The sequence below is a fragment of the Lontra canadensis genome, unplaced genomic scaffold (assembly GCF_010015895.1).
Source record: "Lontra canadensis isolate GAN:19392208 unplaced genomic scaffold, GSC_riverotter_1.0 scaffold6, whole genome shotgun sequence".
Classification (NCBI taxonomy): Eukaryota; Metazoa; Chordata; class Mammalia; order Carnivora; family Mustelidae; genus Lontra; species Lontra canadensis.
Genome location: NW_022631000.1, coordinates 2,348,644 through 2,364,499, shown reverse-complemented (window position 1 = coordinate 2,364,499; position 15,856 = coordinate 2,348,644). Strand labels below are relative to the sequence as shown.

The following is a 15,856-nucleotide window of genomic DNA, read 5'->3' as shown; positions in this document are numbered from 1 at the left end:
GTGTTCCTAAATGCTTTTCTCATCTAGCTGTTTATTGATAGCCTGTAGTATTTTCCCATTGCTCCTTCGTATATGTTCTTAGATTCTATTTCCATGGCAGGGGATGGCCACATAAGCATGTGGCAGGTAATTAATTGTGTAGTAGAGGAAGAGATCTGTGTGTACACGTATGTGTATCATAAGATAATTAAAAGGGCCTATTCATTTATTTTCATTTGTCCCCACCAAGAACATAAACTACCCAGCTGTCAAACCCACTATTATTTTTTCACTATAATGGCCATCTTGCAGGTCAACTCTATTAATTCTGTTAATTAATAGAATGATTATTTCTTTTAATTTTATTAAGTCTCTACCATGTACCAGACTCTTGGGCAAAATAAACCTTGGGGTGCCTAATGAACATGACTGATGTAATCCCTGTCCTAATGAGATCTTTCATCTAAGAATTTGTTTAAAAAGGAAAGTCTTTCACATGGTTACCAATATTCATGGAATTTGAATAAAATACATTGATAAATTCTTGGTAATTGGAAATGCCTTATCTGTGTGCCATCATATGTTTCCAGAGCAATACCAGAGCATTTTTATGATAGAATTTGCATCTAATCAGTTTTTAAAAACTAAAGCAACCAACAACACATAAACTAGCAGTGTGGTTTTAGAAAATTGTGAGCAAATAAGAAAATGATACTATGCCTTATTTCATACCACTGCTTTTTCTGAAAAATACAAAAGTAAAATCTGGTTATTAGTCATTACTATTTTTTTTTAAAGAAAGTTAATAATTGCTTTTTCTTGGGGTGCTTGGGTGGTTCAGTGGGTTAAAGCCTCTGCCTTCGGCTCAGGTCGTGATCCCAGAGTCCTGGTATCGAGCCCTGCATCGGGCTCTCTGCTCAGCGGGGAGCCTGCTTCCCCCCCTCCTGCCTCCCTCTATGCCTACTTGTGATCTCTGTCTGTCAAATAAATAAATAAAATCTTTAAAAAAAATAATTTCTTTTTCTAACCTTTGAATTGAACTGCCTATTTTACTTGCATTAGATTGGTTCTGCAACTTTTGGTCCAATTTCTGTTCTGTGAATACAAGATGAGAGAATCTGCTTAATGTCACATAGGAGCATTTCATCCACTGAAGTAAACATTGGTGATAGAAGGTGTTTGCCTAATGCATCATAGCATGTAGAGTGTCCAACAAATAGAAAGGTTTGCTTTGAACTCTTAGCTATCTATCACTTTCATAGCTGGAGTAGCATTGTAAAAAGCCAGGGATGTCTAACCATTTCATATATTTTATTCTGGTACAGAAATACATGTATAGTAATTTTGGAAGGCAGCTATGCTCACCACTATACCACCAACGCAGACTGTATAGGAATTTTGTAACAAAATCAAGAACTGTTGATTTTTCGGGAACTCCATTTCTGACACTGTTCTTTCCTCAAACATCTATACTCCAAAGTCATAAAAACATGTTCAACCCATGAGCCAAGGGAGATGATAGTGTGTCTCTCAAAGCTGCCCAAAGAGTATAAAACTACTAGCAAGCGGTGTCTGTGAATAGTTAGCTCTCTTGTTCTTAACTTACTCAACTCTCAGGAACTCCAGAAATGGAAATAGCTGGGACCAAGCCTCCTGGCAGATGTGTTATTTTAGTCTTAAGTATATTTGAAAAAATGTTTGGAAGTTAGAGGTCCCTGACATTTGGGAAGTTCCCAACATGAGCCACAATGGCCATCAGATGCTGGAAAGACAGTTTCTTTCTCTACTATACGCCTTCTAGGAATAACATGAGGGAAGATGGCAGCCTGGCTTGGAACCTCCAGAATGAAAGTAGAAAGAGGGCGAATAAATACCTCTTGGGACAAAAAGTACAGAATCAAAGAAAGCTGGTTCAGTGTTACTAGATAATAGGGGAAATGTGGGACTTCGTGTAATAGACAGTTGCCTTTTTCAAAAGCAAGCACCAATATAAATAAAAGTCAAACTATTTAGTCATAATTTCTGGTATGAGAAGTTGAAATACAAGTTGGTAAAGTTTTCCAAACTTGTTTAGAATCAGAGCTGACTTTGCTAGATCCATGACTTGAAATTGGCTTAAAGCAAGTCTCAGATCAGCAACTGCCAGAATTTTTGTCCTTTAAAAGGTCAATCATTCTTGGGGTGCCTGGGTGACTCAGCCAGTTAAGCAGCTGCCTTTGGCTCAGGTCACGATTCTGGGGTGCTGGGGAGCCTGCTTCTGCCTCTCCCTCTGTACCGCCCCCCACTCATGCCCTCTTTCTGTCAAATAAATAAATCTTCCAAAAAAAAGTCAGTTGTTCTTATCTGACCGTTTAAAATTGTAGCTAAACACAAGAAAACCTTGCATCACAATGTAATAGATCTTCTCTTAGAACGTTTGCATGACTCATAATGTTCTTTCCATTTTTTGAAGATTTTGCAAAGGAGTAGATTCCCCTTCACAAAATGAAATCTGTGTCCTGCTTCTTTCGTGTGTGGTGCAGTATGAACGGCCTCTCTGTCTTAGAGTGTGTCCCACAGCGTGATATTATCTTTCTTAAACCTTCAACTAGCACTAGCTCAAAATCACTACAATGTCACTGAACTACAAGTTAACTACTGAGTAAATTTTCCTGTCAATTTCCATATAGCCATTCTGAATGGGGAAGGAAAGTAACATCTACCTCATAACAATTAATGCTTTGTGTACACCTCTCATTCTCTTAGTGACAGCTCCTTGTGCAGAAAAGAGAGCATTTTTATTTTGATGCTGTTCTTGCTTACAGATTCTGTGCTTACATGGACATGAAGTGTATTCCTTTGTTAAAATCAACTGTTATTTTTAAGGTCACCCTGCTCGCTTTATTTTACATAGTGTGTGAAATTGATCCTGAAATCCACCTAGACTGTAGAAGGACTACAAGGAATATAGAAAGAAAGCTGCTTCTAGGTAAAGAGGCAGGAGGTGTGGTGCAAGAGGAAAGGCCGGGTCTTAACTCTGCTCTTTCTGGCCCTGTTAATGGGATGGAAAATATGCTGAGCTTGACAGTCCCAGTGTGGGACCACCTGCAAATGTCTTCACCACTGTGAATGTCACCTTTGTTGTCTAGGAAATGGAGAAAGCACCCCATTATCTAGAAAGTGAGGATGATGCCTACCTCACCTGTTTCTCAGGGATGTTGAGAGGGTTAATTAAATAAGCCAATCGGTGAGAAATTACTATGCAAATTGAAAAGTGCGGTCCCAACATAAGATTCCATGATGGTAACTTTCACTAGGTAGAAAGACCAAGCAGTAGACTTGGTGCAAAAAGCTTTAATGTGACCGCTTTTTCCTTCTTTGGAAATCTCTCCTCAAATTGCTTCTGGCTCATATATGTTTATACTCTTTGAAGCTCTTTGATTTAGAGCTGGTACCACTTCATTATAAATACATAGCACTATGCACACATCACCCTTAAGACCAGTGTCCAGGTTCACTGGGGAAAAGCCTTTAGTTCGGGGCAGGGGTGGGGGGCGGTGAGGGAGACTGGAGGCAAGCCTCAGTGATTGCTTATGCATTAGTGACAAGACAAGTAGCCCAAAGCTAAAACTCACTAGCGTCTACATGAGACTCCCTTGTAACCAGCATTAAATTATGTCATGAAATCTTTTAAAATTCATCAAAATTAACATCTTCTCTTTTGTTTTACCTTTTCTTTTTAAAAGCCACTTATGATGTTTTCTCAAGCCCTGCAACATCAGATGAGCCTGAAATGTCAGAACCCCACACAGGTATATCCAGCTTCTCAGGGATTTCTTTGGATGCCAGACCATTCTGACAGCATTATACCTAGTTCCCGCTTTAATTTTGCAGAGGGAGGAAGCACACTCTTCGGAGCTCTGCAGGGGAATGTGGCAGTCTGTGTCCGGGAGATGTATCCCACCCATTTCTCTGTTGAGCCATTATCTCTTTATCACTATCAGTAATAAGTTCTGCCACGTGTGGGAGATGCAGATAGATTTGGTTGCTACTGAGCCAAAGTCATGAAATGGCCCTATTGCTCTATTATCAATATCATTCCAAAAAAGTTTTAGATTCTTAGAGAGCTTTCTGTAGAGCAGTGGTTCTCAAAAGCAGAAGACTTTTCTCTAGGCATTTGGCAACAGCCAAAGATATTGTTCATTGTCACAACTGGGGAAGGTGGTACTGACATCTAGTGGAGGGAGACCAGGGATACTGCCAAACCCCTGCAAATATACAGGACAGCCTCCCTACAGGACCCCCCACCCGCAACAAGGAATTATCCAGTCCTAAAGGGCTATGGTGCTGAGGTGAGAAATCCTGTTCTAGAGCCATCATGTCATTCGTCTGTGGAAGTCCAGTTGGGTCTAATCTTTGACATTCATTTACTGATCCTTCTACAGATGAGTTTAACTCAATCTAACAGTTCCCTCTAGCAAGTGTTCATTAAGCATCTACTAAACTAGGTACTGTGAGAGATTCAGAGTAAATAGGACTGGTCTCTGCTAGACATAGCTATATATCTGATATTTTTTGTATATTTAGCCTCATCATAGCATTTTTTGTGCCATGATAAAGGTAAATAATTTTGAATAGCAACAGAAAATAAGGGGGAAAAATGAAATAGAATGCTGAGTGAACTCAGCTAGTAGTTAAGAAACAAAAGTGAGAAACCAGAAAAACCAGTTGAAAACAAGTTAAATATATGCAACATTGTTTTTATCATGGTTTTTAATGTTTAAAGTATGTATGTTTTTTTAAAAGTGAGTTCCTCTTCCGCTCCTAATGAATCACTAGTTTAAAAATGTTGGTCCACTCTCTTTCAACTGTTCTTGATACTTTTTCCCATATGAGGCATAATTTGTTACTCATGAATTTGTATTTTATACTTGGGGCCTTCTGCTTTTATAAATGTTGACATTTATTCCAACAGCAACAAGTGATCCATTTCTGGATTCTGTCCCACCTAAAACTTCTAGAACTATTGAACAGCCAAGGGCAACACTGGGTAATGTTTTTAACAGAAAAATCCTACTTTGTTTTCCATCAAAAGAAAATCCATTTGAATGCCATTCTTCCAAGTGACCATTTCATTCCATCACATCTAATCATTTATTTCATTTTTACTTCTGAATGTATTTTTTTTTCTTGTAATGCAGGCATCTTATGTTGCATTTGGGGCCTTCTCTCTCTCTCTCTTGAACTATAATAGATCATTTTTTTCCATCCTTAAAGGAATGAAAAGCTTTGAAAATTGCATGGACCTCTTCATCATCCATATCATCCCATCTCATTCATGTGTTTGTGGCCTGTATCACCTCTCTTCCATGCGTTGACCCTGCCCGAAGTCTGCCACTGAAAAGTTGTCATTCTGATCTTTTCTCTTCTTTAAATCATTATTTCACCTACCAGCTTTCAAGACTATATGCATTTTTCATTCTTAGTCATGTAGGTATAGCATGTGCTTTGCAATACCATCTAAAAGCATGTTAAAACTCCTAAAATACCACATTTTAACTGGAATTACTTGGTGGGTGGGGTGTTTGTATTTTCAGCTCCAAGTGAAACACCATTTGTTCCTCAAAAATTGGAAATCTTTACAAGTCCTGAAATGCCACCTACAACACCTGGTAACTAATGACATTTTTATGGTTGTGTACTTTGAAAGAACAGATAAAGTGTCAAGAAAAGAATCAGTTTTGTTGGACTTCCAGAGTATTTTCATAGTAAACATTCCCTTTCATTCTCTGTCATGAAATTCTTCCAGAAACTGGGTTATCTGTTGGACTGCCTTGTGATAATTCTCAAAGGATTTCCATAATCTTGGTGTCCATGTATTTTAAGAATTATTTTCTTTCTGTAATCCTTTCCACTTTGCTTACCAGAAAGTTGCAATGGAATTACAGATGATAATTATTTTATAATATATTCCTTCTATTTAGCCCAAATCAATACCACCTGGTCAGAGTATTTTTCTCAATGTAGTTTAAATATAAAGAGCACCATGTAGGCTCTGCAATGAGGAAAGATGGGTAAGAGAAGTAACACAATCTATATGCTATTATAGAAAATTATTTGAATAATGAAGTTCATTAACTCTTGCTGAGGTTAGTCATGAGCTACAGAATTAAAGCAGTTCTGAACTTCGATTCTCTAAATCTCAAATGTTTGTGCTTCTCCCCTATTGTTCAGTAAATTATCTTTTGAGTTCTTAACTCTACCTTGTGTTCTTAAATCCCTTAAGAGTGCCCACTTCCCAGTACATTTAGCTCAACAATGTACCTTTGGTTTTTATATGGACAGTTAATTCATTTTGGCCCCAAAACACCACATTTATTGAACCCCTACTGTGTAGAAAGCACAGTGCTGGGCATTCTGGAGATACAAAGAAATAAAAAGTAGTTCTTGTATTCAAGAAGTTTACAAATTTACAGTTATAACCTGATTGGTTCCTGCAAAATATTATTTATCAAAGCTGTATTAAATCTTCTTTCAGCTGCCCAGCAAACTACGTCTATCCCTTCTACACCTAAACGACGCGTCAGGCCCAAAACACCAAGAACCAAACCTGGTAAATAACTGCCTCTTTAACCTCTCAGGATATTTAATTCCAAATAGAGAGTGTCCATCTCCTTATCATAAAAAGAGGTTATGTGATTCTATAGGTTAAATGTCTATGGGTCTTTACAAAATTTGAAATTAAGTGAAGATGAATAAATCAAAATAACCAATCAATTTTCAATACTACATAATTTAAAATTATTTCAGTGATGTTCGTACATGTGAATTTTGGTATAAACCCAGAAGCAGGTACTAATGTCACTGTGTTAGAAAGTAAGATTTATAGTGAAATTTGTTTCCTTGGTATGTATGGATATTTAGGTGTTTATTAGGCTGACAGTTCTTATTTTGTGTGCCAACAGTATTTTCAGCTTTGAACTGGGGCTGTGGCTCACAGGAGAGACCATGATTCCCTCTGTCCAGTTGCTTATCATCTTAGAGAGATCATAGAGCATAAAGAGTGAGAATCAACATGAAACTATACAATCTGCTTATGAGGCTATAATACTTGTGTGGAAGCTCAGAAAAAAGAAAGAGTTGAGGATGTAAGTCTCTAAATATGTGCAGGGTTCAGACAAATTTGAAGGCGGAGGGAACAATGTAAGCATACGTTATAGCACAGAATTTGCATGGTACAGCTAGCTTCCCTGGAGGTAATTTTTTCATTGTCAGATAACACACTCAGAATCATGCTCAACAAATCAAGTTTTTGCTTATTCTGTGGTAGAATAAATACAGTTTTTTATAGTGTTTACTACTATGACTGAACTTATAAATTCTTTCCCAAAACTTGTACTCACTGTATTTGTAAACACTGACAGCTAAATATGGCAGGATTTCAAAGGGTCATTCGGTTCTTCGTGGGATGCTATCTTTTTATTGCCTCTAGGAATCTTAATTTTTTTTTTTTCCTTTCCATCACCAGAAAGAACCACAAGTCCTGGAACAGTTACACCTAAAATTCCTAAAATCCCTGAATCTACACAGACAACACTGGGTAATGATATGTCCTTGGTAGATGGCTTACTTCATTTTGACATGAAAATTCAATGCCTTAGCTTTTGTGTAATGTCTCAGTCTCTCTTCTAATTAGGTCATTTTAACAGTACTGAGAATCTCATAAAGTACAACAGCTTGGTGGCTTTTGTGATTTTCAATAGTTGGCCTCATAGCCAGCACATGTGAACTCAGCATCCATATATTATCCTGTACCATGGAAAGCTGGCAAACCACTGCTACCTTCTCCTCTTCCATCCACCATTGTATGTGAAGTGGAGTCTTAGACACAGTACTCCATTTTTTTTTTTTTTTGAGGGAGGCCCTCAAGTTCAAATTCAGACTTCTTTTGGAGGAATAGTAGTCTATTATGATGTTAGTAGAATTTCTTTGTACTATAGACCATGGCATTTTACCTATCAGTGATTATTCATTTTAAAACATGCCTAAAGTCTTGGATATGACTGAGAAATATGAAGTAAGGGTACAAAATTATTATACTGATTTTTTTTTAAATAATGGATTAGAATAATTTCCTTTGTGTAGTTATTGTGGCTATTTGTAACAATGCTGTTTCTGTTCAAATATACTCTTGAAATGCTTTTTCTGAATCAGATACAAATTTATCACTGTTTCCTGTTAAATACTTGTCTGTGAAAATGTCTTCACAGACATTTTGACTTGTCTGTGAAAATTTCAATTTTCAGTTGAAATTATTGAAATTTTAATATTTCAATAATATCGAAAGAATATTCCATTCTTTCAATGGAATATTTCCAAAAAATGTCTAAGATGATGCATTCATTCCACTTAAAGTATAGGTTTTTCTTTTGAGGTTTTAGACACTGAAATGCTTAAATATTGATTTTTCAATTATTTTCTTTACTTTTCCAGCTCCCAGTAAAACACCATTTATTTCTTTGAAACCTAAAATTCCTCTCACCCCAGAAGGGACACCCACCAAACCTGGTAATTACCCAAACCTTTTTTTTTTTTTTTTCCAATTCCAATAGTAGGATTAAAAAATTGTTTCATGTCACTCTTTGGAGCAAGAACTTCTGATTTGTATTTTGTTATTTGATACAATTTTTCCACAGAAAGTGCAAAAATGAAATGCAATGATCTCATTATATCCAGCCCCTCTGATATTATCATAGTGTTGCCCTGTGCTTTTGGGTGGATCATTCTGTTCATGATCATCACAGAGAAAATACAGAAATAGAATGAAGGGAGTGATTGAGGACTCCCTTGTCTAGGACTACGAAATAATTTCCAATATCAGAGTGGACTGGAATTCTGATCACACTGAATAGCTTTTCAGCCTGAAAGGGGGGAAGTGTTTCCAGCCCCTAAAAACTCTGCCCTTGTTTTAGGACTTCTCGTTCTCCAGCTGCAAGATTGGAAAGAGTGGGATTTTCCCAATGCTCCATGATTTACTTTCTGAAATGAAACTGATTTCTGAATACTGACTTTTGTTTATTTCTCAGGCGTAATAATGGTGTTTTGCTGAAGAGAAGAAGGCTCTTTTGCAGGGCAAGGTTATTGCATTTATGTAATTAATAACAGAGATATTCCCCTGCCTTTAGATGGCAGGACATACCGAATGACCAAGTTTTCTTTCTTTTTTTTTTTTTTTTTTTTTTTTTTTCTGTTTATCCAGAGTCTATACAGCAGTTTAAATGTTGACTTCTAGGTATCCCCTTATACTCAGGAAGTCTGTCAATACAAATCATTTTCCTCCAAATTTTAAATTTATCTTCAGGGTTTTTCTCACTGTCACGTTCTATGGATTTTTCACTAATGGGTGTTCACAAAGTACAATCATTAAAACAAACGATTTTCTACATAAATGGGCATGATTTATTTTTTTGCAGTGAAATGGGCAAGGAAGAAAAATGTAATTGCTCAGAAAAAAGAATTCTCAAGACTCCCTTTAAAGAGGCAGTGAGATTTCCAGGTGTAGGTGTCAGACTGGAGGAAATTAGGGATTAGGCAAAGGGAGTGTAGTTGATGCTGTGACCATGGGTGAGGTCTCCAAGTCAGAGAAATGGAATGAAGTTTCACTCTTACCCAGAGGGGTTATTTGGAGAAAGAAGTATAGCTAATGAAACTCAAGAGCTCTAACAGTTTAAATCAAAGAACTTTGACAGCTATATGAGAGAAGGGCTTAATTTGTTTAAATTTGTTTAAAAATCATGCTTAGAGGGCTTTGGAATAAGGTTATAACTATTATGCTGTACTTTGAAGAGAAGGTTATTATCTAGCAGATTGGAAAAATATCACCGTGTGTTTAGAACACCAAATTTAAATAAATGTCTCTCTAATCTAAGTATTTCTGTTATTACAAGATAAAATTTGAAAAGACAAAAAAGCCTTCGGATGTTCTTAAGAGTTTAAACATAGTTACATTAGTAATTTCATTGGTTTCTAAAGAATGATTTATAAGAAATTCACTCATACAAGTAAGGGGAGAGGATGTGTTCTTATTCTAAGCTCTTCGAGCAAAGAGACTTCTTCGATTCGACATTTTCTTTTAACATGTGGCAAATTATTTGGAAGCCAATGAGTTTTATATTCCTCTGATTTCTACTTTCTCATCACCTAAGAAAAGCCTCACTTTCCCCCCTCATATCAAGTATTAGGACTTCAGAATCTGCACCTACATTTACATCCACTTAAGTTGACCACCAGTGGTCTGAGGCAACACAGAGTAATGGATCTCTGCAAAACGGTGCTTGGGTTCTAGCTTTTTAAAATGTATTTACTTTTACTTGAGGGTGGGCCACCATTATAGCTCTGTGGAAGATTTCTGTCACTAGCCAAGGTTCAGGAGAGCAAATAAACCACCAAAACTTTTTTTATTTGAGTGATTCATTGCCTTCCCCAGCCCTCTCCTCACATGCTGCAATTTTTCCATCTCACTTTCCCTGCAGATTGCTTGCTTTTCCTTTGGTTTTCCTTTGTGGTTACACTAACGAGTAAAAACCCACATTGGGTTTGGCTTGTTTTATAAGCATAATGCACTGCTTTCTTGAAAATCCCACCATGTACCATGTCCCAACTTGTCTGCCTCGTCCAGCGAGAAGTGTTTCCTTCACAGTTAATCTTTAAGATAGTGGTGACATTTGGCTCTTCAGGCTTTTAACAGACTGGAAAGAGAGAGAGAGAGACCTCTAATTATAGGTGTTGTTTTTTTTTTAACACAGTTCTCTGACACAGTGGATAGAAGTATAAATTTTTCTCATTGTTAGTCACAAATCTGGGAGCCAGGTGTATTTTTCTTTTGTGCTGAGGTGAGTGGTGTAGTTATTTGCATGACACTTAACATTTTTATTCCTTTACCCATAATACCTTAAAATTGTAAATTAGAGGAAATCTTGTCAGAAGATGTACTTACTTTTCATAAACCCTGACATTAGTATTTCTAGGTACAGGTGAATTAGACGCTTAATTGAGGGCCTCCATACCTATTTGGTTTCCATTTCAGTGAGGAACTCAAAAATACAGATTTTTGTTTATAAAATTCATAAGACCACATTTTTTAATCTTTGTAAATTCTGAAAGATGCTACAAGTAGCAAATTTTAGTTTTTCACAGTTTAAGAAGGCAACTGGGTAGAAATTAAGACATGAATTACATCCTCAAAATTTCAAAAAGAATTTTTGTTTCCTATTTTCAGATATGGACTTTTTTGACAGTTATTATATTTAATGTATTAATGTACTATTTAATTAGCCTATGTCCTGTAGAATCCGAGACACCCAGACTCCTCCCACCCTCTCTCTATTTTTCGCTCTCTTTCTTTCTTACATACACACACACACACAAACACACAGACACAAACACAATTTTTGCCTTGCTATGTGTACTTCAGTCTGATATATCACTTCGGCTTTGCAGTTTATCTGTTTTAATCTATTTCTGGATAAGTTCTTGAGAAATGAAAAAAAATTTTTTTTTTTTTGGGCCACAGACATGCTAATGAACAATGCCACCTTTCCATAACACCTTGTATCTATTATACATTGCTTTCAGAATAAATGAAAATTTTCTACCTGCAAAATTTTTTGTTGTATTTTCTATATTTTAGATACTATAGAGTCTCTATCTACTTCTCCAAATCCTTCCACGGCCCCTAGTCCAGAAACATCATCCTGGTAAATGTAGTCTAAAGAATATAACTGACAAAATGATTTAAATTCTTTTAAGCTGGTTGGTGGGTGCCATGTTAATTAATTTTTCTGTAGGAAAAAAATGACAAAGAATCTTCACTTTTTTCTGTTTTGGAGATTGAGTTCCTTTTTTATTTTCTTCTTGAAAGAAAAGAATTCTTTTTGTTCTGTAGAATAAGAAATCTATTGGATAATCTTTTTAAAAGCACAAACAGATATTGTAACCAAACTATATTCAGCACAAAGTATCATTTACTTACTGCCAATTTGAAAAACATTAGAAGGATTGTTATCTTTCAGAATATTTAAATAATATTGTTATTTAATTTGTTCAGTGTTTGATGAAATCTGAGATTACTTTTTGACTTCTTTGATTTGCTAACAAGAATGGAATAAATTTCATATGTAAACCAATTTGTTCACCAGTAATAAATACTAGTAAATATGAGGAACTATATGAACCATCAAGGCCCCTTTTACCTTTTTAGACCATATATTCAATTCCTTTTTTTTTTTTTTTTTTTTTTGGTGAAAGAATATCAGATCCAGCCAGGCTGAAAAATCACCCAAAACTAACAGATCTCAGACCTGGCTATAGTCTGTTGGGTCTCTTGCCTCTTCCTACTTCCTTGGACGAATCTGACCATCCTAACTGAAAACAAATTGGCAGGTGATGGGACACTCTGGCCAGCTTTTGAGAGGCTACCCTGACCTTACCTTAAAGCTGTATCTCCTCAGGCACTAGAAAGAATCTTCAGAATATTAGGTAGTGGAGAAAATAGCTAAAAATCAACAAAAACCAGAATTCTCAATTTTTACTTTTATTGTGGTTTGTGGAAAGGATGTGGAGTGATCTTTAGTGTAGTAAGCCATAGAACCTGATTGTTCACCAGTGAGAGAACAGCTTTTAGAGTAAAGGACATTTAATTTTTCTGTCTTAAATGGTGATCTTTAGCATCACCTTTGATAATAATTATTTTATTGCAGCCCCAGAACCTCAGACTCTACCACCATCACAGTCAACTCTAGTCAACCACCAACTACAGTCAACACAGTTAACTCTATTAATGAAGTTTCCTTTGATGAGTGAAAAAGAAACCTCTTCCTTAGGACCCTTTATGTTCAATTTTGTCCTTACCTTGGGCTTTTTAAAAACTTGTCCTTCAGGTCTTCATTTCAGCCATATGGTCAGATGATACACTCTGTTTTTGCTTAACTAAGCAGAGGCTCTAGAAGCCATGCCGATTTTGATTGAACACATGCTCTGTCGTCCTCCTTATATTTGAGCACTGTGTCCCAAGCTTGTTTTAACCTAGTTGTTTCCAGTGGAGGACCTTGGCATTCCTCTTTTTGTAGACATTTTTGTGTTTTCACATTCAGAGGTGTTTATCTTATTTTCAAAACTCTAACATTCACAGATTTTCTTGAAAAGTAGTAGGATCTTTCCAGATCTAAATATCCTAATGTGTCACTGGGCAATTCATTAAGAGAAATAGAAAAACTAACCCCAATATTTATAGCTTCTTTTTCTTCAGAAGAGCAAGAAATGTATTTTGCTGGTGCCATCCTGGCCAATTACCCATATTTTCCTTCATAACACAAACTGTTGGTCACTTTAGGGCATTCATGTCTTCCTGAGAACCATGCCTTCGTTTGTTTATTTCCATTTCTCCTTCCAAACTTAACTGACAAGGCTACATTTTTTTTCATTTTGTCTAAAAACACAGGAATCTATTTGAATAAAAAAGGACTATCTCACATGGATTAAAGTTTCACTATTTATATATAATCACTCAACTTGGTAATTAGAAATCAAGAATTTTCATATCTAAAGGTTTTATCATTTTTCCTTTGATTTTGATTCCTTCCTGATGGTTTTCATGTACTCCTAGCACCTGGAACTCTGGAAACAAAACCTTCGACATTAGGTAATGCAGTTATGGAGCAAATGAGCTTTGTTTCCTCTTTTCCTGTCTGTTGGTATCTTTAGTAATAGGCTCACATTAATAGATTCATCCACTGATATCCCTTTGTGTGTCTGTGTTCTTTGCTCTTACTTGCAGAGAAAAAAAAATTCTTCAGTTTTATAAACTGTATCTCATTTTTAGAAAGCATTCCTTGAAATAATTTCTGAATTCAAAACTTTTCTGTACATGCTGTTAACTTGTAAAGTTTTTAATGCTAAATGAAAAATTCCTTTTGAATCTTGGGCGAAATAAAGTTTAATTTGTATCCCTAGTGGCTCCTTAAAGGTGTCTTTCTCATGTTCTTGTTAAACATACACCTTCAAAACTTTCAGGAGACTGTCTTCTCTAAGCTTTACAAAGTTTTGAGTTTTCCATCTCAAATGGAAGAATAAGGAGATATTTAACATATACATATATATATGTTTATATGTACATGTATATATGTACATGTGAAAGACCTCTTTTAACTGGGTAAATGATGATCAAAATTTGCAAAACAGAGGATATATACCCACAATAAATCAAAGAACTTAAATATGCTTTTAAGATATATTTAGTATTATCAGTTTTTAGAGCTACTGCTCTTGTATTAACTAGCTAATTTTCTTTCTTCAGCTCCACCAAAGACCAAACGACCAGGTCGTCGCCCCAGTCCTAAAACCACACCTAGTCCAGATGTGCCCAAGTCCAAACCTGGTAAATGTGATGTTCAGGGTTCCAGTAAGCATAGAAAATGGAATATGGTAGCTTCTGATATGATAGCTTCCTACTACCCAAATAGCTGGGCTTTAAGAAATAGTATAGTTGATTTTTATATTTAAGCATCTATCCTTCTTATATTTATGATATACTGTTATTTTTATTTGTAACTATTAGGTACACACAGCAATAGGCTGGCCCACAAGTGAATTATTAAAGTAGGGCACCCTAAAAGTCTCACTTGGGATGCGTCTTTATGGCAGATGGGGTGTGGGAAAGCAGGAGGAAGGAGGTAAAGGGGAAAAGTAAAAGGGAAAATCACACTCAGAAAAAATAGGGCTTAAGAATGAGGAGTAATATTTCCTTCCTCAAGATGCTGCTGCTTGATATAATTAGTGTTCTTGCTTTTTGCTTCCATAGTTCTGGAACCTGCTACAGTACCCCCGGAGCCTTTGGTGCCCACAATCGGTAATTCTACTAACCTCCACTTGCTTTCACGGAATGTCACTTTTGCTTTTCCGACTTTCCACCCAGGCATGACTGCAGTTTCACCACACCATCATAATTTCATTCCATGCTTTTCCTTACATTTCCTATCTGGGTCTGAAGAGCCTGAAGATAGGAGACTTCTAGAAGAATCCTACCTGTGTTCTTCTTTAAGGAAAGTCTGTGGTCTTGGATGCAGCTTCCTGGTTCTGCACAAACCCTTTGTCCTTCCATGTTCTGTTGAGAAAACCTTTTCCTCTTTCTCACACAGGGACTTCTGTGCTCATCCTGGACTTGGCAAATGGTGAAATTTTATTCCAGTGCCATGATTATCATTTCATTGCTTTACTCATTCAATTTGTAAGACCTTTTCCCTCTTAAAAAGCTGCATGAAATAATGGCTTCTTCAGCTTTCTGTTTCTTTGAAGAATGTTTTTGAGTATATTTTGAAAATGAGAGGCATAAACACCGTTCTTGTTCCAGGGTCTAATAGGAAAATAATGTGGTCTTCGTAACTTGAGAACATTAGTAATCCCAAACTTGTTTTATTGATTTGGGTACTAATGCTATTTGACTATTACTCTTTCATGAAAATTTCTCAGCATTCACAGTAAACCTGCTTTACTTTGGAAAATTCCAGAAATCTGTAGCCATGTGAAATTCTGTATCATTTAGAGTATTTATGGATTATTTTCTAGGTCTCCTACTAAGCAAGTTTCAAATTTCCACTTAAGATTTTTATGCTGAAAAACCTTAGAGTTAAGAAATGAAACTATTATACTTGTCATCTCTGAAATTACTTATGTAGAAAAAAGTCTTATCATCATTCTCATTTCTTTGCTCAAAGGTACATTTTGAACATTTCCTAAAGATTTTTCCTTTCTGAAAAATTAGGAGAAATGGACATATTTCCCATCCTTCCCATACTCCATGAATTAATTTTGTTGTATATCCAGTGAATTTATACAGGATCTT

At 36.1% G+C, this 15,856-nt stretch overlaps 1 protein-coding gene across 5 annotated transcripts in view; it reads left to right on the top strand.

Moving 5' to 3' along the window:
* Positions 1-15,856, top strand: part of ABI3BP (ABI family member 3 binding protein) — a 245,382-nt gene that overhangs the window by 126,488 nt on the left and 103,038 nt on the right. For 3 of the 5 annotated variants that reach the window (XM_032852058.1, XM_032852061.1, XM_032852060.1), the window contains exons 15-23: positions 3,705-3,770; positions 4,934-5,008; positions 5,556-5,630; positions 6,497-6,571; positions 7,487-7,558; positions 8,452-8,526; positions 13,622-13,657; positions 14,312-14,392; positions 14,816-14,863. In XM_032852058.1, the coding sequence (XP_032707949.1) occupies positions 3,705-3,770; positions 4,934-5,008; positions 5,556-5,630; positions 6,497-6,571; positions 7,487-7,558; positions 8,452-8,526; positions 13,622-13,657; positions 14,312-14,392; positions 14,816-14,863 (603 nt within the window). The remainder of the gene's footprint in view (positions 1-3,704; positions 3,771-4,933; positions 5,009-5,555; positions 5,631-6,496; positions 6,572-7,486; positions 7,559-8,451; positions 8,527-13,621; positions 13,658-14,311; positions 14,393-14,815; positions 14,864-15,856) is intronic. The other 2 variants (XM_032852059.1, XM_032852062.1) reach the window with 2 other exon arrangements.